The sequence below is a fragment of the Oncorhynchus gorbuscha genome, linkage group LG21 (genome assembly GCF_021184085.1).
Source record: "Oncorhynchus gorbuscha isolate QuinsamMale2020 ecotype Even-year linkage group LG21, OgorEven_v1.0, whole genome shotgun sequence".
NCBI classification, from domain to species: Eukaryota; Metazoa; Chordata; class Actinopteri; order Salmoniformes; family Salmonidae; genus Oncorhynchus; species Oncorhynchus gorbuscha.
The window spans coordinates 48,252,983-48,280,101 of NC_060193.1; the positions used below are offsets into that span (position 1 = coordinate 48,252,983).

Below are 27,119 nucleotides of genomic sequence, written 5' to 3' on the forward strand. Positions count from 1 at the left end.
TGTCTGTGTCCCAGACTAGGTTTGAAGCCACTCAAGACACAAACACTGGAGGGTGATGGAGAAAGCCTTTCAGTTCAAATACAATATAACACGCTGCATGGGTCCAGACCCAACTCTATCATTTCTAGACTTAAAAGCTGAAATAAGGCTTGTTAATCAGCGTTTTCCTGCATCTATCATAATGGCCTTTACCTTCTCTACCTTAATCCCCATTATCCCAACTCATGAATGTATGTGGCACTAAATCATGACTAATGGTGTCTTTGGAATCCGTCCTGCAGGATGTCCAACTGAACGGAAAGGTGGGACATCCTGTGGCCAAGTGTCTGAGCCAGCTGAGTCTGACGGTGCAAGCGCCAGTCTATCCACGCAGCAGCTGTAGCAGCAGTGAGCTGTCCCTGTCTAGCGCCTGCAGTGAATACTCCAGTGGCTCTTATACCTGGAACGACGGACGCTCCTGTGGGAAAATGGTACGATGACCAGACCAACCTCTCCTCACACTGTCTTCTCTGTGTGTTTGTCTCGGTCTCTCTCAATTTTTCTTTGTCTCTGTCTCTCTCATTTATGAACATTATCAATGTGGTGTTTCAATCAGCTTTAAAAAAAAAAAGAATTGAAGTAACACATAGCTGAACACTACCGGTCAAAAGTTTTAGATCACCTACTCATACAAGGCTTTTCTTTATTTGTACTATTTTCTACATAGTGAAGACATCAAAACTATGAAATAACACATGGAATCATGTAGTATCGAGAAAAAAAAAAAGTGTTAAACAAACCTAAATATATTTTGGATTTTAGATTCTAGAAAGTAGCCACCCTTTGCCTTGATGACAGCTTTGCACACTAATTGTTTAATTTACATTTTAAAAAGTAATATGAGTAGTGGATCAGCTTAATATTGCGGAAAGATTGTTGCTTCCATCAATGTAATTGTCTGCATCACTTCCAATCCCCCATATATATTTTTTTGTAATATCCATATACATACACATATGCATACATATACACATATATACATACACATAGACATACATATATATATTTTTGAATATACCTTTATTATTCCCCTCAAACCCTACCACCCTTCCCCCAATTGGAGTTAACTAATAAACAATCAGACTTAGGCTTCTACCCTCAGTATATACATCTTATACACATTTTACAGACACTATCTATTTTACAATGGTTATATTTTGTTGTTTTTAGTCCTTCCTCTATTTCTGATGTCCATCCAGTTTGATTTAACAGTGCTATTTCACAACATTTCTGAACCTATATACATTTTATAGACCCTGTATGTTTTACATTGGTTATCTCGTTATTCTCTCAACATCATCCATTTTGGATTTCTATTTGCCATACATGTTTCAACTGTGCTGTGATGCTTCACAAAAGTACCTTCCTATTCTCATAGCTTCTACAGATTGTAAATTAAAAAGAACATTTTTTGCTAAGATAATTATTATATTATTGATTGATTGACTATGGCTTTTCAAATCACCCAGTATTGCTATCTGTAGTGTTAGTTCTAGGCAAATGTTGCAATTCTTCAGCCATTCCTGGACCTGTGACCAAAAACGAGCTACACATGGATAATACCAAAATAAATGATCTAATGACTGCCTCCTCACAGCAAAATCTGCAGAGCTGGGAAGGTTGTATCACCCATATATATAACATTCTATTGGTTGCAAGAAATTTGTATCGTAATTTAAATAGAAAAATTGAAAGTTTTGAATCCGGCGTTGTTTTGCATATCATATCATAAACCATGTGCCATGGAATGGGTACATCGAAAATCTCTTCCCAACTATTTTTCCATTTATATGGCACAGCTGTCAGTTTTTTGGTCCTTAAATTAAATTGGTATATGTTTTTATTTAAGCATTTATGTTCTTTAATACAGGGCCGACATACCATTTCCTTACTTTTCCCCCTTCTACTGGCCTCTTCCATTTTTGTGGTAATGCTGCAATTAGTTGGTTGTAATTTTGCGTAGAGCAGACATTTCCATATGTCTGTGTTAGCTGCATGTGTGACATAACTCCACCAGTCCTATTTATGATATCATTCACAAAAAGTATACCTTTTCTTATTTTTTATATCTCATCGAAAAATATGTTTTTTTTAATCAATTAGTATATTTGAGTTTAACCACAATATTTGTTGTATTATTTGTTCTGTCTTTTCAGGTGGATTAAACTGAAATTGCAGCAAACTTTCTAAGGCTTGTTTAAAAAAATAACGATATCTTGGAGATTATTTCCTTTTCAAACAACCGAAAGTGAGCAGGTGTAATCTGAATAAAGGGGAAAAGGCCCTTCTTGAACAGGATGAGACATTCATACCAATTTACTAGAGAACCAGTTTGGAGGTCTAATGCTTTAATAGCTTTGCACACTCTTGGCATTCTCTCAACCAGCTTCACCTGGAATGTCGTTTCAATGGTCTTGAAGGAGTTCCCACATATGCTGAGCACTTATTGGCTGTTTTTCCTTCACTCTGCGGTCTGACTCATCCCAATCCATCTCAATTTGGTTGAGGTCAGGGGATTGTGGAGGCTAGGTCATCTGATGCAGCACTACATTACTCTACTTTTTGGTAAATTAGCCCTTACACAGCCTGGAGGTCTGTTGGGTCATTGTCCTGTTGAAAAACAAATGACAGTCCCACTTATCCCAAACCAGATGGGATGGTGTATCGCTGCAGAATGCTGTGGTAGCCATTCTTGTTACGTGTGCTTTGAATTCTAAATAAATCACTGACAGTGTCACCAGCAAAGCACCCCCACACTATAACACCTCCTCATCTCTGCTTTACGGTGGGAAATACAAATGTGGAGATAATCCGTTCATCCACACAGCGTCTCACAAAGACACGGCGGTTGGAACCTAAAATCTCCAACTTGGACTCCAGACCAAAGGACAGATTTCCACCGGTCTAATGTCCATTGCTCGTGTTTCTTGGCCCAAACATGTCTTCTCTTCTTATTGGTGTCCTTTAGTAGTGGTTTCTTTGCAGCAATTCGAACATGAAGGCCTGATTCATACAGTCTCCTCTGAACAGTCGATATTGAGATGTGTCTGTTACTTGAACTCTGTGAAGCATTTATTTGTGAAGCATTTCTGAGGCTGGTAACTCTAATGAACTTATCCTCTGCAGCAGATGTAACTTTGTGTCTTCCATTCCTGTGGCGGTCCTCATGAGAGCCAGTTTCATCGTAGCGCTTGGTGGCTTTTGCGACTGCACTTGAAGAAACTTTCAAAGTTCTTAAAATGTTCCATACTGACTAACTTTCATGTCTTAAAGTAGTGATGGACTGTCGTTTCTCTTTGCTTATTTGAGCTGTTCTTGCCATATTATGGACTTGGTCTTTTACCAAATATACCTTGTCACAACACAACTGATTGGCTCAAACACATTAAGAAGGAAAGTGTCACGCTGGTATGAATTATTCGGGAGACAGATGCAGGAATGTGTAATAGTTTTTTTTATTCCACACACACTACAGCGTGCCGTGTAAAGGCACTGGGACGAAGACCAAACAAACACGTATACAACACACAGGGTTGAAACCCAAACAAAAGAGTGAGGAGTACCTTGAATAAATAACACACGCGCGCAATGATTAACATTTACATTACATTTACATTTAAGTCATTTAGCAGACGCTCTTATCCAGAGCGACTTACAAATTGGTGCATTCACCTTATGACATCCAGTAGAACAGTCACTTTACAATAGTGCATCTAAATCTTAAAGGGGGGGGGGTGAGAAGGATTACTTATCCTATCCTAGGTATTCCTTAAAGAGGTGGGGTTTCAGGTGTCTCCGGAAGGTGGTGATTGACTCCGCTGTCCTGGCGTCGTGAGGGAGTTTGTTCCACCATTGGGGGGGCCAGAGCAGCGAACAGTTTAGACTGGGCTGAGCGGGAACTGTACTTCCTCAGTGGTAGGGAGGCGAGCAGGCCAGAGGTGGATGAACGCAGTGCCCTTGTTTGGGTGTAGGGCCTGATCAGAGCCTGGAGGTACTGAGGTGCCGTTCCCCTCACAGCTCCGTAGGCAAGCACCATGGTCTTGTAGCGGATGCGAGCTTCAACTGGAAGCCAGTGGAGAGAGCGCAGGAGCAGGGTGACGTGAGAGAACTTGGGAAGGTTGAACACCAGACGGGCTGCGGCGTTCTGGATGAGTTGTAGGGGTTTAATGGCACAGGCAGGGAGCCCAGCCAACAGCGAGTTGCAGTAATCCAGACGGGAGATGACAAGTGCCTGGATTAGGACCTGCGCCGCTTCCTGTGTGAGGCAGGGTCGTACTCTGCGGATGTTGTAGAGCATGAACCTACAGGAACGGGCCACCGCCTTGATGTTAGTTGAGAACGACAGGGTGTTGTCTAGGATCACGCCAAGGTTCTTAGCGCTCTGGGAGGAGGACACAATGGAGTTGTCAACCGTGATGGCGAGATCATGGAACGGGCAGTCCTTCCCCGGGAGGAAGAGCAGCTCCGTCTTGCCGAGGTTCAGCTTGAGGTGGTGATCCGTCATCCACACTGATATGTCTGCCAGACATGCAGAGATGCGATTCTCCACCTGGTCATCAGAAGGGGGAAAAGAGAAGATTAATTGTGTGTCGTCTGCATAGCAATGATAGGAGAGACCATGTGAGGTTATGACAGAGCCAAGTGACTTGGTGTATAGCGAGAATAGGAGAGGGCCTAGAACAGAGCCCTGGGGGACACCAGTGGTGAGAGCGCGTGGTGAGGAGACAGATTCTCGCCACGCCACCTGGTAGGAGCGACCTGTCAGGTAGGACGCAATCCAAGCGTGGGCCGCGCCGGAGATGCCCAACTCGGAGAGGGTGGAGAGGAGGATCTGATGGTTCACAGTATCGAAGGCAGCCGATAGGTCTAGAAGGATGAGAGCAGAGGAGAGAGAGTTAGCTTTAGCGGTGCGGAGCGCCTCCGTGATACAGAGAAGAGCAGTCTCAGTTAAATGACTAGTCTTGAAACCTGACTGATTTGGATCAAGAAGGTCATTCAGAGAGAGATAGCGGGAGAGCTGGCCAAGGACGACACGTTCAAGAGTTTTGGAGAGAAAAGAAAGAAGGGATACTGGTCTGTAGTTGTTGACATCGGAGGGATCGAGTGTAGGTTTTTTCAGAAGGGGTGCAACTCTCGCTCTCTTGAAGACGGAAGGGACGTAGCCAGCGGTCAGGGATGAGTTGATGAGCGAGGTGAGGTAAGGGAGAAGGTCTCCGGAAATGGTCTGGAGAAGAGAGGAGGGGATAGGGTCAAGCGGGCAGGTTGTTGGGCGGCCGGCCGTCACAAGACCCGAGATTTCATCTGGAGAGAGAGGGGAGAAAGAGGTCAGAGCACAGGGTAGGGCAGTGTGAGCAGAACCAGCGGTGCCGTTTGACTTAGCAAACGAGGATCGGATGTCGTCGACCTTCTTTTCAAAATGGTTGACGAAGTCATCTGCAGAGAGGGAGGAGGGGGGGGATTCAGGAGGGAGGAGAAGGTGGCAAAGAGCTTCCTAGGGTTAGAGGCAGATGATTGGAATTTAGAGTGGTAGAAAATGGCTTTAGCAGCAGAGACAGAGGAGGAAAATGTAGAGAGGAGGGAGTGAAAGGATGCCAGGTCCGCAGGGAGGCGAGTTTTCCTCCATTTCCGCTCGGCTGCCCGGAGCCCTGTTCTGTGAGCTCGCAATGAGTCGTCGAGCCACGGGGCGGGAGGGGAGGACCGAGCCGGCATGGAGGATAGGGGACATAGAGAGTCAAAGGATGCAGAAAGGGAGGAGAGGAGGGTTGAGGAGGCAGAATCAGGAGATAGGTTGGAGAAGGTTTGAGCAGAGGGAAGAGATGATAGGATGGAAGAGGAGAGAGTAGCGGGGGAGAGAGAGCGAAGGTTGGGACGGCGCGATACCATCCGAGTAGGGGCATTGTGGGAGGTGTTGGATGAGAGCGAGAGGGAAAAGGATACAAGGTAGTGGTCGGAGACTTGGAGGGGAGTTGCAATGAGGTTAGTGGAAGAACAGCATCTAGTAAAGATGAGGTCGAGCGTATTGCCTGCCTTGTGAGTAGGGGGGAAGGTGAGAGGGTGAGGTCAAAAGAGGAGAGGAGTGGAAAGAAGGAGGCAGAGAGGAATGAGTCAAAGGTAGACGTGGGGAGGTTAAAGTCGCCCAGCACTGTGAGAGGTGAGCCGTCCTCAGGAAAGGAGCTTATCAAGGCATCAAGCTCATTGATGAACTCTCCGAGGGGACCTGGAGGGCGATAAATGATAAGGATGTTAAGCTTGAAAGGGCTGGTAACTGTGACAGCATGGAATTCAAAGGAGGCGATAGACAGATGGGTAAGGGGAGAAAGAGAGAATGACCACTTGGGAGAGATGAGGATCCCGGTGCCACCACCCCGCTGACCAGAAGCTCTCGGGGTGTGCGAGAACACGTGGGCGGACGAAGAGAGAGCAGTAGGAGTAGCAGTGTTGTCTGTGGTGATCCATGTTTCCGTCAGTGCCAAGAAGTCGAGGGACTGGAGGGAGGCATAGGCTGAGATTAACTCTGCCTTGTTGGCCGCAGATCGGCAGTTCCAGAGGCTACCGGAGACCTGGAACTCCACGTGGGTCGTGCGAGCTGGGACCACCAGATTAGGGTGGCCGCGGCCACGCGGTGTGGAGCGTTTGTATGGTCTGTGCAGAGAGGAGAGGACAGGGATAGACAGACACATAGTTGACAGGCTACAGAAGAGGCTATGCTAATGCAAAGGAGATTGGAATGACAAGTGGACTACACGTCTCGAATGTTCAGGAAGTTAAGCTTACGTAGCAAGAATCTTATTGACTAAAATGATTAAAATGATACAGTATTTCTGAAGTAGGCTAGCTGGCAGTGGCTGCGTTGTTGACACTACACTAATCAAGTCGTTCCGTTGAGTGTAATAGTTTCCGCAGTGCTGCTATTCGGGGGCTAGCTGGCTAGCTAGCAGTGTTGTTTACATTACGTTGCATTAAAAGAACGACAATAGCTGGCTAGCTAACCTAGAAAATCGCTCTAGACTACACAATTATCTTTGACAAAGACGGCTATGTAGCTAGCTACGATCAAACAAATCAAACCGTTGTACTGTAATGAAATGAAATGAAAATGTGATACTACCTGTGAATGCGACCGGGTTGTTGAGTCTATTCGGTAGACATTGGCTAGCTGTTGGCTAGCTGTTGGCTAGCTGTCGGCTAGCTGTTGGCTAGCTGTTGGCTAGCTGTTGGCTAGCTAGCAGAGTCTCCTACATTAAGGACGACAAATAGCTGGCTAGCTAACCTCGGTAAATTAAGATAATCACTCTAAGACTACACACTCTAAACTACACAATTATCTTGGATACGAAGACAGCAAAGACAGCTATGTAGCTAGCTAACACTACACTAATCAAGTCGTTCAGTTGAGTGTAATAGTTACTACAGTGCTGCTAATCGGTGGGCGTTTGCTAGCTGGCTAGCTGGCTAGCTGCTGGGCAAATAGCAGTGAAGACTACGTTAGGACGACGAAATACGATAATTATGCAATTATCTTTGATACAATGACGGCTATGTAGCTAGCTAAGAAGAAATTGCTAAGATTAGACAAATTGCTAAGATTAACACATGGGACAAGACCCGTAATCATCTGCACAATCCACAATGGCACGAAAGCCAAAACACACAGCACAGCTACTCACACGCACCAACAGACATTGTAACAATAATCGACAGGACACTGGTAAACCAAGGGCACACTTATACAATTACTAATCACTGGGAATAGGGGCCAGGTGTGCGTAATGAAAGTTCCGGAGGAATCCGTGACAGATAGAAATTCCACAAATTAACTTTTAAGAAGACACACCTGTTAATTGAATGCATTCCAGGTGACTACCTCATGAAGCTGGTTGAGAGAATGCTAAGAGTGTGCAAAGCTGTCATCGAGGAAAAGGGTGGATGCTTTGAAGACTCTCAAATATAAAATATATTTTGGTTAACACTTTTTTGGTTACTACAGGATATGTGTTATTTCATAGTTAGTGTTTTTTTATCAAAGCATTAAATATTTAGCTTGAGCCATAACCCAAGTGCTTAGTTTCTCCATTAGACCATTTGAAAGGGAGTAAAACAAATTGCAGACTGAATAACAGCTTAACAAAGTAATCATTTGACTCAACAACCAAAGCCATGGTCACAAATCCTCTGAGAAGAACTAAAGGTGCTTGAATACCCTTATATTCATGCTCTGATTGCTGTTGTACAGCTCAATTTAGCTGAATTCTCGAATGACGTATCTGTGTGTCTGTCTCTCAATCTCCCACTGTCCTCTCTGAGTTCTGTAATAACTTCTGTCTTTCTGTATTCCTCCTGCAGTCCTCTCTGACGTGGGAGAAGAGGCTGAGCCTGGGTTCCTCAGCCCCCGGGAACATCTGCGCCCCCCTGGAGGAGCAGCTCCCCACGAGGAGGAAAGAGAGCCACATCCTAGAAGGCCTGCGGAAGCTCCAGAGGAGAAAACCAAAAGGCTCCTCATCCTCCTGGGTCTCCAAGTCAGGCGACAAGGACTGCATGAACTCTAATGAGGGTATCTACTCTCTGGGGATTAAGAGTGGGAGCAAGGGAATCTCCAAGGCCACTTATGTGGGAAGGACCACTGTCTCAGGGGTGGGGGGCAAAAGCTTTGTGTACGACTCTGATGATGCGGACGACGAGTCGCTACATTCGGCGTACTGCAGACAAGACCGCGTCCCCAGTAAGGACGGAGGCTGGATGTACTTCAGAAAGCTGTCGCACAGCGTCTCGGACAGTGTGTGTAGCTGGGACGGGTTGAAGGACAGTGGCATAGTAGGGGATAGTAACTGCAGCATGGGTACGAAACACCCACCCGGCTATAATTCCAAGGAGCGGCCAGAAAAACTCAAAAGCTTCATCAACAGTTTCCTCTCCGGGGGGCGGACCTCGGCTGTTCTAAATCCCTCCCTGTTGCACTTTGACATCAGCCCCACAGAGGCTGAATTCCCCCTCCACCTCTCAGACACCGACCCTGAGGATCTGCACTCTGAGGTCAGTGACCACCGGCTGCCTGTTAGCCGGACAGCTGAGCAACTGCAGAAGGACATCAAGAGGCTCTCAAGAGATGCTGACAAGCTACTTCCCGTACAGTGGTTGAGGAGGGAACCTGGCCGAACTCAGTCTGCTGATGGAAGGTCCAGGCTCTTCAGCCCAATCAAAGAAAACAAGGGGGCTAAAACGCAGTCTGAGGAGAGTATCATGGCCATATTCGATGCTGACGGACAGCCCATTGAACTCAGTGCTCAGCAGTCCTCTGTTGGTGCTGGGGCTCGGAAAGAGATTCCTGGGAGGAAGGAGAACGGGGTTTCTGAGTATGCAGCACTGTCGCCTCATGATAGGCCCATTCATCATAAGGTAGGCAGCAAAGGCTGCAATAGCAGGGAGGGAAGCCCAGAGAGGCTGCAAACGCACGTAACGCCACTGAGGAAATTGATAAAGCCGCCTTCCAATCGATCCAACAAAGGCCACTCTGTCCCTCCCATGAACAATGCTTCCACCAGCCCCAAGGCCATCAGTTCAAAGATCCCCAGCAGCCGGGGGAAAGGATCTCCACTGAAGGTTTCTAAGGGCTCCACCACAGAAACAAGCAACAGTGGACCAACCTCTGGATTTACAGCTCAGGAGTCAAAGTCCCCTTCTTCTCCTCCGGTCAAGATGTCCAGGTTCATCAAAGCTCCAGGCTGCACTACAAGCCCCAAGGCAGTGAACAACAAGCTTCTTGGCAGGAATGACTGGACAAAGGGCTCCTCATCTAGTGTTCCAACCGGCACCCCACACCTCCCAAGAAGGCATTTGGACCACGTGGACTACAGGGAACAGCCTACCAGAGACAGACAATGTGAAGCCAGCAGCAAAACCGAACTCAGGTCCCCGTCTCCTCCCCCGCCCCCTGGCCGCACCACCTCCTTACTTGTAAGACCAAACTATGATGGGTCACCACAAGCACTTAAACCAGTGGCTCAACCATCCATGCCTACAACTGTGAGGGGGCCACCCCCGAGTTACCACCCCCCGCCTGTACCAAATATGCAACATTCATTAACATCACCACCACCCTACAAGGGCCAAGATACCATAGACCTCGACGCAGGCTACGGTACCGCAATCGCACCTCAGAAACTGTTGGACAAATCGAGCCAGCAGCACCCTGCTTCAAATAAGACCCCCTCTAAAGGCACTTCGAAATGGGTCCCCACAAAACTCTACCTCCCCTCCTCAGCCTCAGGGCATGTGCATGAAAATGCACCTAAAAGCTCAAAGAATGTCCCTCCTCCCTCATACAACTCTCAAAGTGGCTCTTCGCTTCAAAGCACATTTACAAGTCAGAAAGGTACCAATGACAATAGGCATCCTATGTTGCATAAGACCTCTAGTAGTTTTCCTGTAACTCTACAGGGCCACCCTCAGTGTCCAACAGAACCTCACAGTAGTATGAGTCAACCTCCTGAGGCAAATCTACCCGTCTCTGGAAATAGCCCTAAAAATTTCACTGAAAAAGCGTTAAAGACACGCATTCCTATGGGCTTCAAAGCGTTTGTAAAATCGCCCCCCCCACTGCAGAAAGGCTCCACCACAATACCAGGGAAGCAAGAGAAGGAACACATCAACTTGTTCTCCAAAGAGACAGTGACTTCAAATGGTTTCGCATGTGACAGTTTTCAGGCAGTGTATGTTGATTCATTAGCCATGACTTCCATCACGGAGACTAAGGGTGAGGTCCAGTGCATAATTCTGGAAGAGGAGGGACACACCTCTGAGTTGGCAGAGCAGGGGGTTGGTGACAAGTCGGAATGTGACCGTAGACTGTTCAAGAGGTCCATATCTGTCACGACCAAACCTCACCTAAAGCCTGTCCTGGGGATGAACGGGGCGAAAGCTCGCAGCCAGAGTTTCAGCACCCACTACATGGAAAAACCCAACATCAGCGTGTTGGACGGACATGTGAAGATTCGAACGCAGATCATCACCAACTCTGGAGAGAGGGGGAACTCGTTAACAAGGCAGAGCTCATTTGTTGAGGGCATACAGATTGAACCCAGTAGCGGATCTGGGGACAGTCCGGTCCGTTGCCCCAGCCACAGGCTGAGCCACTACGGAGGTATGACAGGCTCTAACAGCCACCAGGGTCTTCCGGAGAGAGCCTCCATATCGAGCTCCACTGGTGAAAGGACACAGAGCACTGCAAAGGAGGAGAGCGTCATGGCTCCACATCAGAAAGAAGTGCATAGCTTGCCCCTCGCCGACCGGATCGGCTTGAAGAACTCCCAAAATCCCAAGAAGGTCGCATCTCATCCTCAGTTTGAGTCGCCGGCCTCTCCTGTCTATAGCCCGGAGGCTACAACAAAGGCTGGGAAAGTGCTCAGCCTCGGCAAACTAGACCTCGCCAAGAGCGTCAAAGTCCAGGCAGGCTGTTCCCAAGGCGCGGTCGATAAGGGAGAGCAACCAGTGAGCCCCACAGTCTGCACCATCGAGGAGAAGGTCATGATGGGGATTGAGGAGAATATCCAGAAAGGTCAAGGTCAAGAGAAGGTAATAGCATCGGAAACCAAGCAGAAGACCAGCCCGTCTTTGGCCAACTGGTTCGGCCTGCGTAAAAGCAAGCTGCCAGCCTTGAATGGAAAGAAATCAGACGCCACCTCCCCGAAAGAGAAAGCTGAGAAAAAAGAGCTGAAGATTGGATCTGTGCTAGGAGGCAAACAGATGAAATCGGACAAAAAGAAGGACAAGAAGAAAAACGACAGCCAGTTCGAAAAGAGTCCAGAGCTGACGCTGTCTGAGAACAAGCTGAGCTCAATCATGGATCATTGCAATATTCATATGGGACAAATAGCCAATCAGATCCAGTGTTCTACAACCTACATTGGGAAAGACCAGTTCATGAAAGAGCTTCTTGCCAGGTTTGTATTACCGTAGTAACTTTCATAAATATATTTCAAGTACGTTTGCATAATTAGAAATGGGTAGAAACCTCCCAAAAATTACAGTGAATTGATCAGGAAAAAGAACACTCATTAGATATTGTCTCCTGTGATGCTGAAATGATTGCGGATTGTCCTTTTAACATTTCTCCAAGTGTTCATGCGGCTGTAAAATACAAGTCTTGCTACATTATGCATGCATGTAGAGGCAAAAACACACCCAGCTAAACAACAGCAACACCAGCTGCCTCTTTGAGTTATGGTTCTACTTGAGTGAACATAAGCACTTCCTAGCCTGGAATCTAGAGACACGATCAGCCCTGAGCTATCTTGGCTGGAAGAGTGTAGAATTACCACTCCTCCCGTAAATGTATATAATACCTAAAATCTCAGCTGACAGATTTTATCAAGAGTAGTTACAAACATTTATCACTCGATGAGACTGGAGTTGGGAAGAGCCGTTAAAAAGAGGCTATTTCAGATCCTACGGTAGGGGGATATAGGCCCACCCTCTGGCCCAGGCCCAGGCAATCAGAATTAGTTTCTCTAAAATAACGTTGGAGGCGGCTTATGGTAGAGAAATTAACATTCAATTCTCTGGCAACAGCTCTGGTGGTGGACATTCCTGCAGTCAACATGCCAATTGCATGCTCCCTCAAAACTTGAGACATCTGTGGAATGTTAGTGGCCTTTTATTGTCCCCAACACCTGTGTAATGCTCATGCTGTTTAATCAGCTTCTTGATATGCCACGCCTGTCAGGTGGATGAATTAGCTTTGTAAAGGAGAAATGCTCACTAACAGGGATGCAAACAAATTTGTGCACAAAATTGGATAGAAATAAGCTTTTTCTGCACATGTGCATTTCTGGGATTTTTTATTTTCAGCTCATGAAACTTGGGACCAACATTTTACCTGTTGCGTTTATATTTTTGTTCAGTGTATATGAAGGCCATATTGAATGAGAACAACGGAATTTATCAGCCGGGATCTCTTTCCACCTGCACAGTTCATATGAAATCAGTTAACCAGACAGACAGAAAATGAATCAAATCATGTTTCCTATACAGGAGTGGGAGGAAGGGCGACTCCATCGCTGAATCTCTCCCTGGCATCTCCATCCCCAAGACAAACAGCGATATGAGGGAGATATGGAGATCTGCTCCGATACAGCTGTGAGTGAGCTAGGGGTCCTGTAATGAAACGTTGCTAGGCTTCTAGGATATTGCATGGATCTCTCACTCTACTGCGCCCTCACTCTATTATCTGTCCATCTTTCCTCATAATCTCACCATTTTCTCACTATTTCCTCTAACCTCAGTATCCACTTCCTCCATGCTCTCATGCTGGTCAGTTGTTTATTGGATTGTACATATACTCCATATCATTTACTGTTGCCATAACTTTTTCCATATGTCTAGTTTGTGTACACACCTGCAAATTCCGCCAACCTTCACACAGACACACACACACACACAAATATGAGAGCACACTAAAGCAGCTAAGCTACAGGACTGTTTTGCTAGCCCAGACTGGAATATGTTCCGGGATTCCTCCAATGGCATTGAGGAGTACACCACATCTGTCATTGGCTTCATCAATAAGTGCATCCCCACAGTGACCGTACGTACATACCCCAAGCAGAAGCCATGGATTACAGGCAGCATCCGAACTGAGCTAAAGGCTAGAGCTGCCGCTTTCAAGGAGCGGGACTCTAACCCGGAAGCTTATAGGAAATCCCGCTATGCCCTCCGACGAACCATCAAACAGGCAAAGCATCAATACAGGACTAAGGTCGAGTCGTACTACACCTGCTCTGACCCTCGTCGGATGTGGCAGGGCCTGCAAACCATTACAGACTACAAAGGGAAGCACAGCCGAGAGCTGCCCAATGACACGAGCCTACCGGACATGCTAAACTACTTCTATGCTCGCCTCGGGGCAAATAACACTGAAACATGCATGAGAGCATCAGCTGTACCAGAAGACTGTGTGATCACGCTCTCCGCAGCCGATGTGAGTAAGACCTTTAGACGGATCAACATTCACAAGGCCGCAGGGCCAGACGGATTACCAGGACGTGTACTGCGAGCCTGCGCTGACCAACTAGCATGTGTCTTCACTGACATTTTAAACCTCTCCCTGTCTGAGTCTACAATACCAACATGTTTTAAGCAGTCCACCATGGTGCCTGTGGCCAAGAACACTAAGGTAACCTGCATGTCTGTAGCCATGAAGTGCTTTGAAAGGCTGGTCATGGCTCACATCAACACCATCATCCCAGAAAGCCTATACCCACTCCAATTTACAGATCCAACAGATCCACAGATGACACAGTCTCTATTGCACTCCACACTGCCCTTTCGCACCTGGACAAAAGGAACACCTACAGGATGTGAGAATACTATTCATTGACTACAGATCAGCGTTCAACCCCATAGTGCCCTCAAAGCTCATCAATAAGCTAAGGACACTGGGACTAAACACCTCCCTCTGCAACTGGATCCTGGACTTCCTGACTGGCCGCCCCCAGATGGTAAGGGTAGGTAACAACACATCCGCCACGCTGATCCTCAACACAGGGGCCCCTCAGGGGTGCGTGCTCAGCCCCTCCTGTACTCCCTGTTCACTCTTGACTGCACGGCCAGCCACGACTTCTACACCATCATTGCATTTTCCGATGACACAATAGTGGTAGGCCTGAACACCGACAACAACGAGACAGCCTATAGGGAGGAGGTCAGAGACCTGGCCGTGTGGTGCCAGGACAACAACATCTCCCTCAATGTGATCAAGACAAAGGAGATGATTGTGGACTACAGGTAAAACAGGACCAAGAACATTCTCATCAACAGGGCTGCAGAGGGGCAGGTTGAGAGCTTCAAGTTCCTTGGTGTCCACGTCACCAACAAACTAACATGGTCCAAGCACACCAGGACAGTCCCCCTCAGGAGACTGAAAAGATTTAGCATGGGTCCTCCGATCCTTAAAAGGTTCTACAGCTGCACCATCGACAGCATGGTTGCGTCACTGCCTGGTTTTACAACTGCTCAGCCTCCAACCGCAAGGCACTACAGAGAGTAGTGCGAACGGCCCAGTACATCACTGGGGCCAAGCCCCCCCCCCCCTCTTCACACCACTGCCACTCTCTGTTGTCATCTATGCATAGTCACTCTACCTACATGTACATACTACCTCAACTAACCGGTGCCCCAACACATTGACTCTGTACTGGCACCCCCTGTATATATTGTTTATTTTTAATTTTTGACTTCTGCTCTTGAATTACTTGTTAGTTTTATCTCTTATTCTTATCTGCACTGTTGGTTAGGGGCTCGTAAGTAAGCATTTCACTGTAAGGTCTACAGCTGTTGTATTCGGTACATGTGACTAATAAAATGTGATTTTATTTGGGAGATATGATACCAATGTTGTACCACATACTAAGCTTTGCATAGAAAAAATGGTTTCTGTAAGACTTGGAATGCCACGTCATTCTGACCTTGTAGAATATATTCTTTGTACTTTTGTTAGGGACAGAGAGAGAGAGCAAGGAAGGGAGGGGGAGAAAGAAGAAAGAGAGTCCACATGCAATATGCAGGAAATTCAATCCAGCTGATGGGGAATTTTGATAGCAAATAGGAGGCTCTTATCGCAGACACTCAATTCAACAAAGGCCTGTTTAATACTATCCTTGCAGCTTCATCTCTATCTTCCCTCTACAGAAATACAACAAAAGAAAATAAATGTTTATGACCTGCAAATCCCCTTTATACCTTTGGAGAACACTTTTTCAACATCACATTCTGTTATCCTTCCTCCATATTAGATCATTTACCTGGTTGCTTCCCCTGACAGAACTACCTATTATGAAAGAGGCTCTGAAAATGTAACAGTAACTTCTGTAAATCCAAGGTGTTTGTCGATTCTGTTTTGAGCCATCCCTTAAAGAATTGATGAATCGCCTTCCACTATTGTTTTGTTATGCGCTAAAGGGACAAATGGGTGAGCAGAGTGTGATGGGAATCTTGACGAACACAGAATATATATCAATAATGTTCTATCTGAATATGCCAGCTATTGCATCTGTGTTAGCTTTGCCGCGTCTGACATTTTAGATGTCTGGCTTTGTAGAAGTATATGAAGTATTATCACATTGTAGAAAAGTGTACTTTGCTTGTTTGGGGTTTATGAATCATACCAGACATGTCCTTGAACTAGCAGTTTGTTCTGTTATTATCGGTGTAGATGATATTCAAGGAATGTTTAAGGCCACAATACAAAAGATTGAATACACACAAAAGCGGCAAAGCAATGATAAATACAATGCAATGCACATTACAATGATGTAGGGGAGACCAAGGAAAAACGTAACACGAAACCACTTAGAAAGCTGTTGTACAATGTGCTCATGCTTGGGTAGTGTCTCTAAATGCCTAAATTCGTCAATTATTTTCTGTTTTATTGACAACAAAAAAATTGTTTTGAGGCCCTTACGTAAATATACCCCCTCTTCTCTTTTTTAGTGTTTTGACCTGTGGAACATTCTCCATGTATCTAAACATAGCATTTTTATCACTAAGATGGGGTCTTTTGATTGGTATAGTTGATGACAATAATTATTTGTATTTTCCCACAAGATTCCGATTAGTATAGGCTCCTATTTGGGGGGAATAGTTGTAGCGCAGTACCTTATATGGTATTTAGACACATTAACATCTTTTTTTTACCCCTTTTTCTCCCCAATTTCGTGGTATCCAATTGTTTTTTAGTAGCTACTATCTTGTCTCATCGCTACAACTCCCGTACGGGCTCGGGAGAGACGAAGGTCGAAAGTCATGCGTCCTCCAAAACACAACCCAACCAAGCCGCACTGCTTAACACAGAGCTCATCCAACCCAGAAGCCAGCCACACCAATGTGTCGGAGGAAACACCGTGCACCTGGCAACCTTGGTTAGCGCGCACTGCGCCCGGCCCGCCACAGGAGTCGCTGGTGCGCGATGAGACAAGGATATCCCTACCGGCCAAGACCTCCCTCACCCGGACGACGCTAGGCCAATTGTGCGTCGCCCCACATTAACATAATTAAATAAAATTCTTTACATCATGTTTTGCAGTAAAACTAAGATAATATAAAAAATGTAAAATTGACACTTTTGAATGCTAATATAATATATTCATTTTGATACATTTAGAGTTTTTGGTCAGTATGACATGCCTAAAAGATCATCCAAATATCAGTTTCAAAACCCTTCATTTACCCTTCATTTTTAAAATTGGAGACAGTGTTACATTTAACCCCACCTACTGGGTCAATTGTAACATTTCACTCCTGCCACTTTTGGTTGAATTGTAAACAACTGGTCTGTTCTAGAACGATAGTTAGTGTGTAATGGTAGCTGAGATATGTATGTTGTTTGTATAATCATATTATTTAATTTAAATCCAATAATATTTTCATGATAAGCAAAAGCCTGAAAGGGTTACTTTGTTCTCCAGTCTCCCCAACCATTTTTTCAACTAATAATCGACCATCTGTTGATGATGTTGTGAGGCACATTTAATAACACTTTATTTCAATGTTCTGTCATTATGCCTAAACAAATTTGTCATCAAATGATTTAGAATATATATATATATATATATATACATATACATGTGTTGTGAGAACTCAAGTTAAATGCATATGGACTTCATCCTTCATTTTTTCCCCCACCAGACCATCATTGTGACGCAGAAGATCAGCTTGCAAGGAGAGAATGAGGAGGACCCCACTCCTGAGACTTCATGTCAGGACCACATGATAGGTAAGGTTTTTACTGTGGCCGTGGGCCTACTGTACTGTAGCTATCGTCTGAAAACATATAACATTTTAGCGCTAATAAGCATCATTAAAATACATTTTTCCAACATAGACAGTTTCAGTAGTCACCAGCCATACATCTCCGACGTTTGCTGTCTGTGTGAAGTATTTCTGTAATAGATTATACAAACGGTCTGTTATTTTAGGCTTCTGTACAGAAATAACTGTTGCCATTCATCACCTAATGGTGAATGCATGTGGGACTTGCATATGTAACACATTCTCATACCAGTGAAAAACTGTAGGCTTAGAGCCTATAAAAATATTTCCTGAATCTTTGCAGGACTGATCCTTCTTCTCACTGGCAGAGTGAGTCTTCATTATCACGCCACTCTCCCACTGCATGTTGAGGTCATCAACAAAATGGTTACTGTCTCCGGCGTTCAAAAATCCTTTTAGCGTTGCCGGCGCACATTGTTGTTTACGTGGCTAAGACATTGAGGGTTGTCGGGGCAGCTGCTGTTCTGAGAGCTTTGGTAGCATACAATGTGTGATGAGAAAATTATATGCAACAACACCCACTTACTATTTCAATGACAAGGCGATCTTTACATGCTGGGCAGTTTGTCATTCATTGGCAGGTGGAAGGCATTCTTAGGGAACGGGACTAGGACAGGGTAATCAATGTTTATTAGAGCTGCATAATGCTAGGTGCCTATCGCTCTGTTGGAAATCTTTAGGCAGTTAATGTGCCACTCAGTCTATCTTTTAAGAGAAGACTGTTGTCCATTCAGGAATGGGGTCTTCTCTCAGTTCGTCTGGCTTTGGCATTACGTGAACAGGAGAGCAGCAAAACAGTCATGTACAACCTGTGCAAAAGGTGTTTGTGAAGCCTCGACTTGAATTATAGTGGTCTTTTCTTTATGTTTGTCCTTATTTTCACACAAGATTATGATCTCCGTTGCTTAATTTTGTTTATTTATTTCCATGCATATAATAGGTCTACACAGATAACATGGCTGCTGATAAGCAGTATTTCACTCAATATATATAACTTATGTTGACTATCATAATGACTATTTAAATCAAGATTTATCTAAAGGATCGACATTATGGACTTAGAATTAGGCACTTTTGGACATCATTTACATCCAACATGGAAAACATAGGCCTATATAAAGTTACTTATAAAAGCTGCTCTCTTTGGCTCTAAGTCATTTTTATATGCTAGCCTCTGTATTGATGGGGTCGACCACACACATATTGTCAGAAATTGTTTTGACATGGGAAAATTCCCAGGATGTATGAACATTTCCCTGATTCATCTAGGCCCCATATCGTGGAGCAGAGCCAAAAATAAGATTGTTAATCGTTTCTGTATTCTAATTAACTGAATGGCATATTTAATTCTGCCAGCTAAGCACATCTATCCAACCTCCCCTCAGTATGAATTAAAGCTCTCATAAAGATTGAAGCAGAGTCCACTTATAGGTCCTGAAGTCCAGCCTAGCATATAATTTTACCCTGGGCTGTTATGGGTAGAATATGTCACACATTTGCCTGATCTCAATTACTTATTTTCTTTGAACACACAAGAAACTAGATACAAAAATTGCATTTTGTTTTGACATAATGTGATATTTTAGCAGGGATTAAAACCAGAAACTAGAAAAGGACGCAGATGGACTCATGAGTCTATGAGGTGTGGCTTTGTCATGGTTCAAATCAAATCAAATCACATTTCATTTGTCACCTTACAATGAAATGCTTACTTACAATGCCTTAACCAACACTGCAGTTTAAAGAAAAATGAAATATTTACTAAGTAAACTATATATATTTTTAAATGAAGAGCAACAATAACAAGGCTATATACGGGTACCAATACCAAGTCAATGTGCAGGGTTACAGGTTAGTCAAGGTAATTGAGGTAATGTGTACATGTAGGTAAAGGTACTATGCATAGATGATAGATAAAAACAGCTCACGTTTGACCTTTGATTTGTTGATTTTTAACGGTTTGAGGTCTTGGTCATGTGACGATAGTCACGACCTCTGGTTGCAATTCCCATGCAGTTGCGATGGTGGTTCATGTCTGGGTTTTGCATGAGTCCTCATCATGTCCAGGAGGGTTAATGTAGAAGTTATCACAGTAAACACAATTTCAGCCCCTCCCTGATACTTTCCCCTTTGATTTTAGATAGTATTACCCTAGGGCCATTAAAATCATACCCTTCGAGGTCCGGAGCACTGCTGGTTTTCTGTTCTACCTCATAATTAATATGCGCCAACCTGGGGTCCCAGGTCTAAACCAGCCCCTGATTAGAATAATAATCGGTGGAACTGGCTTCGAGGTCCATATTTGACCTGGTTATAGTGTGAGTGCAAAGGGCATATTGAAAACAACTGCCAAATCAACTCCTTTGGTTATTACGATTTGTGAGGTATGGGTGTCTCCCTCTTCCTCTTTCCTTCCTCTCTTTCTCTTTTGTTTCCCTTTCTCTATTATATCCCCCTCTTTATCTTCTCTGTCTTTTCCCTTGAATATAGGATCAAGAACGTGAGACATTCTGAACTGGTTTGCACTTGCTGCAATGATAATAATGCAGAACTCTGTAGTAATTGATCAGCTGCTGTTTTAGGGGCTGGCCACTAGCGCCCCCGTGATGACTCATTGCAGATTAATTTGAGCAACATAACCGGCCATCTGTCCATCGAGGTGGTTTATGACCACCTCAGCTACAACATTACTGCGGAGTAGGAGGTGCAAGGGAGGCAGAAGAAGACACATATGCCTACAATATGACTCTAACTGTGCACTAATAGCATGATTTAAGTTGACTCTGTTTACTCCCAGTCATCCAGTGGGACGTTTCTGATGCATAATTGAATGAATTCTTGTTTTGACGCACTGTTGGTTTAATTGAATGTCTGGCTCCACATTTAGAGGGGACTGTAGATATTGCTTTATTAGGTTAATAATGTATTTTACAACAGCAGTGCATTGCCTCTGATAAAGAGGCAATTTGGAGCTTTGGTTTTAATTATGAGGGTTTGATTTTAATGATGAGGGTTTGATGCAGCTGTTAGATGATGTTGGGCGAGCCCTATGTTTATGGGTGTTTGTACTAAAGCATATCCATGGAAGTTATGAGGGCTACCTCTTACATGCCTTGATCCCCTTCAGGGGAAACAGTTCATTCATGAATTCATGAATTCAATCATCCATTTATTCATTCGATGGATGGATGTGTTAGGGCATATAGAAGAAGTGGATGTTTATGGTCTGGGCGTTACAAGACCAAGCTCCAGGGTTAAGGGCAGAGCTAGCAGATATCGACCCAACTCTAAAAATAAAAAAAATAGGTCCCATGCTTTTCCATGAAAGGCAGAAAGAAATCAGAACTTACAGATTGTTCTACGGGGAAAAATATCTTCCAAAACAACTGCTTACTCGAAAGGATCAATCATTTCCAAGGTTTTTCCATCCTCAACTAGTCTACAATAAATATATAACGCTAGATTGATATGTTCTACTTTTGCAATGCAGCAACATACTGTGCAACCTACAATGAGAACAGCAGAATGTCAAAGCTGCAGTCATATCTGCCATAAGACCTTCCCCCTCTTTTGTCTTTAAACTGAATTCATGTTAGAACTAGTTCAACACTCTCTTTCTTTTCCTTACCCAAATTGTTGCAATTAAGTCATGAGCACAGAATGATTAGCCAACATCATTCACAGTTACATGGAATTGGATCATGCCGAACAGCCCTCCATCTGTCTCGCTCGGAGAGGCTTTGCAAAATGGTGTATTTTAAGCTATGTCCATCTGTTGCTTCAATGCTCTTAGATCACTGCGCAGTGTGGAACATATCAAGTTCGGCGAATGTGTGTAAGTCAACATAATGCCGATACAGGAGGTAGGGAGACAAGACACAAATAAATTGTCACTCTAAAGTCACGCTGGGTTCCAAATGGGTGAAATTAGAATGGGAACGCAGAGAGAGCTAGGACTTACAAGCGGCCGCTCATTTTAGATCATTTTCAAGATTACTCAGATACCTTTATTAATATTATGAAGAAGTGATACAGATTTGTATATAGATTTGTATATGGATTTGTATAAAAATTTGTATATAGATTTGTACATAGGAATAAATCTGATGAATTACAGACACAACAGATCGTATCCCACGTATTACTGGACATAGTCATACGAAAAGTTCAGACCTTTTTCCTGTGTTACATTTCTTGTCATGCAGGTGAAAGAGGACCCAAAAGCGACTTGGCGAAAACAGAGTCTTTAATCCAGTAAAGCAAATACAAACAAAAAACACAACTTTCACTCGAAATGACGAGGACAAACTGGAGACTCGATCTTGAACAGCAGGTGAACAGCAGGTTGCCTCGGGAAGGCACTTGAACCAGACAGACTCAGACACCTGCTCACCACGCAGCATCTGAGGAAAACACGACACGACAGGGCGATACACAAACACAGCACGGTGAATTCTAGACAAGGAACCGACAGGACAGGAACGGAACACAAAGGAAGAAATAGGGACTCTAATCAGGGGAATCGGGAACAGGTGTGGGAAGACTAAATGATTGATTAGGGGGAATAGGAACAGCTGGGAGCAGGAACGGAACGATAGAGAGAAGAGAGAGCGAGAGAGTGAGAGAGGGAGGGGGAGAGAGGGATAGAAAGAGGGAAAGAACCTAATAAGACCAGCAGAGGGAAACGAATAGAATGGGAAGCACAGGGACAAGACAAGATAATAAATGACAAAACATGACAGTACCCCCACTCACCGAGCGCCTCCTGGCGCACTCGAGGAGGAATCCTGGCGGCAACGGAGGAAATCATCAATGAGTGAACGGTCCAGCACGTCCCGAGACGGAACCCAACTCCTCTCCTCAGGACCGTAACCCTCCCAATCCACTAAGTATTGGTGACCCCGTCCCCGAGAACGCATGTCCATGATCTTATGTACCTTGTAAATAGGTGCGCTCTCGACAAGGACGGGAGGGGGGAGGGAAGACGAACGGGGTGCGAAGAAAGGGCTTAACACAGGAGACATGGAAGACAGGATGGACGCGACGAAGATGTCGCGGAAGAAGCAGTCGCACAGCGACAGGATTGACGACCTGGGAGACACGGAACGGACCAATGAACCGCGGAGTCAACTTACGAGAAGCTGTCGTAAGAGGAAGGTTGCGAGTGGAAAGCCACACTCTCTGGCCGCAACAATACCTTGGACTCTTAATCCTGCGTTTATTGGCGGCTCTCACAGTCTGTGCCCTGTAACGGCAAAGTGCAGACCTCACCCTCCTCCAGGTGCGCTCACAACGTTGGACAAACGCTGAGCGGAGGGAACGCTGGACTCGGCAAGCTGGGATGAGAACAGAGGAGGCTGGTAACCCAGACTACTCTGAAACGGAGATAACCCGGTAGCAGACGAAGGAAGCGAATTGTGAGCGTATTCTGCCCAGGGGAGCTGTTCTGCCCAAGACGCAGGGTTTCTGAAAGAAAGGCTGCGTAGTATGCGACCAATCGTCTGATTGGCCCTCTCTGCTTGACCGTTAGACTGGGGATGAAACCCGGAAGAGAGACTGACGGACGCACCAATCAAACGACAGAACTCCCTCCAAAACTGTGACGTGAATTGCGGGCCTCTGTCTGAAACGCGTCTAACGGGAGGCCATGAATTCTGAATACATTCTCGATAATGATTTGTGCCGTCTCCTTAGCGGAAGGAAGTTTAGCGAGGGGAATGAAATGTGCCGCCTTAGAGAACCTATCGACAACCGTAAGAATCACAGTCTTCCCCGCAGACAAAGGCAGACCGGTAATGAAGTCTAGGGCGATGTGAGACCATGGTCGAGAAGGAATGGGGAGCGGTCTGAGACGACCGGCAGGAGGAGAGTTACCCGACTTAGTCTGCGCGCAGTCCGAACAAGCAGCCACGAAACGGCGCGTGTCACGCTCCTGAGTCGGCCACCAAAAGCGCTGGCGAATAGACGCAAGAGTGCCTCGAACACCGGGATGACCAGCTAACTTGGCAGAGTGAGCCCACTGAAGAACAGCCAGACGAGTGGAAACAGGAACGAAAAGGAGGTTACTAGGACAAGCGCGCGGCGACGCAGTGTGCGTGAGTGCTTGCTTAACCTGTCTTTCAATTCCCCAGACTGTTAACCCGACAACACGCCCATAAGGAAGAATCCCCTCGGGATCAGTAGAAGCCACAGAAGAACTAAACAGACGGGATAAGGCATCAGGCTTGGTGTTCTTGCTACCCGGACGGTAAGAAATCACAAACTCGAAACGAGCGAAAAACAACGCCCAACGAGCTTGACGGGCATTAAGTCGTTTGGCAGAACGGATGTACTCAAGGTTCTTATGGTCTGTCCAAACGACAAAAGGAACGGTCGCCCCCTCAACCACTGTCGCCATTCGCCTAGGGCTAAGCGGATGGCGAGCAGTTCACGGTTACCCACATCATAGTTGCGCTCAGATGGCGACAGGCGATGAGAAAAATAAGCGCAAGGATGAACCTTATCGTCAGACTGGAAGCGCTGGGATAGAATGGCTCCCACGCCTACCTCTGAAGCGTCAACCTCGACAATGAATTGTCTAGTGACGTCAGGAGTAACGAGGATAGGAGCGGACGTAAACGTTCTTTTAGAAGATCAAAAGCTCCCTGGGCGGAACCGGACCACTTAAAACACGTCTTGACAGAAGTAAGAGCTGTGAGAGGGGCAGCAACTTGACCGAAATTACGAATGAAACGCCGATAGAAATTAGCGAAACCTAAAAAAGCGCTGCAACTCGACACGTGACCTTGGAACGGGCCAATCACTGACAGCTTGGACCTTAGCGGAATCCATCTGAATGCCTTCAGCGGAAATAACGGAACCGAGAAAAGTAACGGAGGAGACATGAAAAGAGCACTTCTCAGACTTTACGTAGAGACAATTCTCTAAAAGGCGCTGTAGAACACGTCGAACGTGCTGAACATGAATCTCGAGTGACGGAGAAAAAATCAGGATATCGTCAAGATAGACAAAAACAAAGATGTTCAGCATGTCTCTCAGAACATCATTAACTAATGCCTGAAAAACAGCTGGCGCATTGGCGAGACCAAACGGCAGAACCCGGTACTCAAAATGCCCTAACGGGAGTGTTAAACGCCGTTTTCCACTCGTCCCCCTCTCTGATGCGCACGAGATGGTAAGCGTTACGAAGGTCCAACTTAGTAAAGCACCTGGCTCCCTGCAGAATCTCGAAGGCTGATGACATAAGGGGAAGCGGATAACGATTCTTAACCGTTATGTCATTCAGCCTCGATAATCCACGCAGGGGCGCAGAGTACCGTCCTTCTTCTTAACAAAAAGAACCCCGCCCCGGCCGGAGAGGAAGAAGGCACTATGGTACCGGCGTCAAGAGACACAGACAAATAATCCTCGAGAGCCTTATGTTCGGGAGCCGACAGAGAGTATAGTCTACCCCGAGGGGGAGTGGTCCCCGGAAGGAGATCAATACTACAATCATACGACCGGTGAGGAGGAAGGGGAGTTGGCTCGGGACCGACTGAAGACCGTGCGCAGATCATGATATTCCTCCGGCACTCCTGTCAAATCGCCAGGTTCCTCCTGAGAAGTAGGGACAGAAGAAACGGGAGGGATGGCAGACATTAAACACTTCACATGACAAGAAACGTTCCAGGATAGGATAGAATTACTAGACCAATTAATAGAAGGATTATGACATACTAGCCAGGGATGACCCAAAACAACAGGTGTAAACGGTGAACGAAAAATCAAAAAAGAAATAGTCTCACTGTGGTTACCAGATACTGTGAGGGTTAAAGGTAGTGTCTCAAATCTGATACTGGGAAGATGACTACCATCTAAGGCGAACATGGGCGTAGGCTTCTCTAACTCTCTGAAAGGAATGTCATGTTTCCGAACCCATGCTTCGTCCATGAAACAACCCTCAGCCCCAGAGTCTATCAAGGCACTACATGTAGCACCCGAACCGGTCCAGCGTAGATGGACCGACAAAGTAGTACAGGATTTTGATGGAGAGACTTGAGTAGTTGCGCTCACCTGTAGCCCTCCGCTTACAGATGAGCTCTGGCTTTTACTGGACATGAATTAACAAAATGTCCAGCAACTCCGCAATAGAGGCACAGGCGGTTGGTGATCCTCCGTTCCCTCTCCTTAGTCGAGATGCGAATCCCTCCCAGCTGCATGGGCTCAGACTCTGAGCCAGAGGAGGGAGATGGTTGCGATGCGGAGCAGGGAAACACCGTTGATGCGAGCTCTCTTCCACGAGCCCGGTGACGAAGATCTACCCGTCGTTCTATGCGGATGGCGAGAGCAATCAAAGAGTCCACATCTGAAGGAACCTCCCGGGAGAGAATCTCATCCTTAACCACTGCGTGGAGTCCCTCCAGAAAACGAGCGAGCAGCGCCGGCTCGTTCCACTCACTAGAGGCAGCAAGAGTGCGAAACTCAATAGAATAATCCGTTATGGACCGTTCACCTTGGCATAAGGAAGCCAGGGCCCTAGAAGCCTCCCTACCAAAAACTGAACGGTCAAAAACCCGAATCATCTCCTCTTTAAAGTTCTGGAACTTGTTAGAGCAATCAGCCCTTGCCTCCCAGATAGCTGTGCCCCATTCTCGAGCCCGGCCAGTAAGGAGTGAAATGACGTAAGCAACCCGAGCTCTCTCTCTAGAGTATGTGTTGGGTTGGAGAGAGAACACAATCTCACACTGCGTGAGAAAGGAGCGGCACTCAGTGGGCTGCCCGGAGTAGCAAGGTGGGTTATTAACCCTAGGTTCTGGAGGCTCGGCAGGCCAGGAAGTAACAGGTGGCACGAGACGTAGACTCTGGAACTGTCCAGAGAGGTCGGAAACCTGAGCGGCCAGGTTCTCCACGGCATGGCGAGCAGCAGACAATTCCTGCTCGTGTCTGCCGAGCATGGCTCCTTGGATCTCGACGGCAGTGTAACGAGCGTCTGAAGTCGCTGGGTCCATTCCTTGGTCGGTTCCTTCTGTCATGCAGGTGAAAGAGGACCCGAAAGCGACTTGGCGAAAACAGAGTCTTTAATCCAGTAAAGCAAATACAAACAAAAAACACAACTTTCACTCGAAATGACGAGGACAAACTGGAGACTCGATCTTGAACAGCAGGTGAACAGCAGGTTGCCTCGGGAAGGCACTTGAACCAGACAGACTCAGACACCTGCTCACCACGCAGCATCTGAGGAAAACACGACACGACAGGGCGATACACAAACACAGCACGGT

At 45.9% G+C, this 27,119-nt stretch overlaps 1 protein-coding gene across 1 annotated transcript in view; it reads left to right on the top strand.

Moving 5' to 3' along the window:
• LOC124008030 (nck-associated protein 5-like) overlaps nt 1-27,119 on the top strand; it is a 132,663-nt gene that overhangs the window by 83,362 nt on the left and 22,182 nt on the right. Inside the window, exons 10-14 of the mRNA XM_046318939.1 lie at nt 282-470; nt 8,383-11,975; nt 13,066-13,170; nt 13,317-13,344; nt 17,716-17,803. Coding sequence (XP_046174895.1) covers nt 282-470; nt 8,383-11,975; nt 13,066-13,170; nt 13,317-13,344; nt 17,716-17,803 — 4,003 coding nt within the window. The remainder of the gene's footprint in view (nt 1-281; nt 471-8,382; nt 11,976-13,065; nt 13,171-13,316; nt 13,345-17,715; nt 17,804-27,119) is intronic.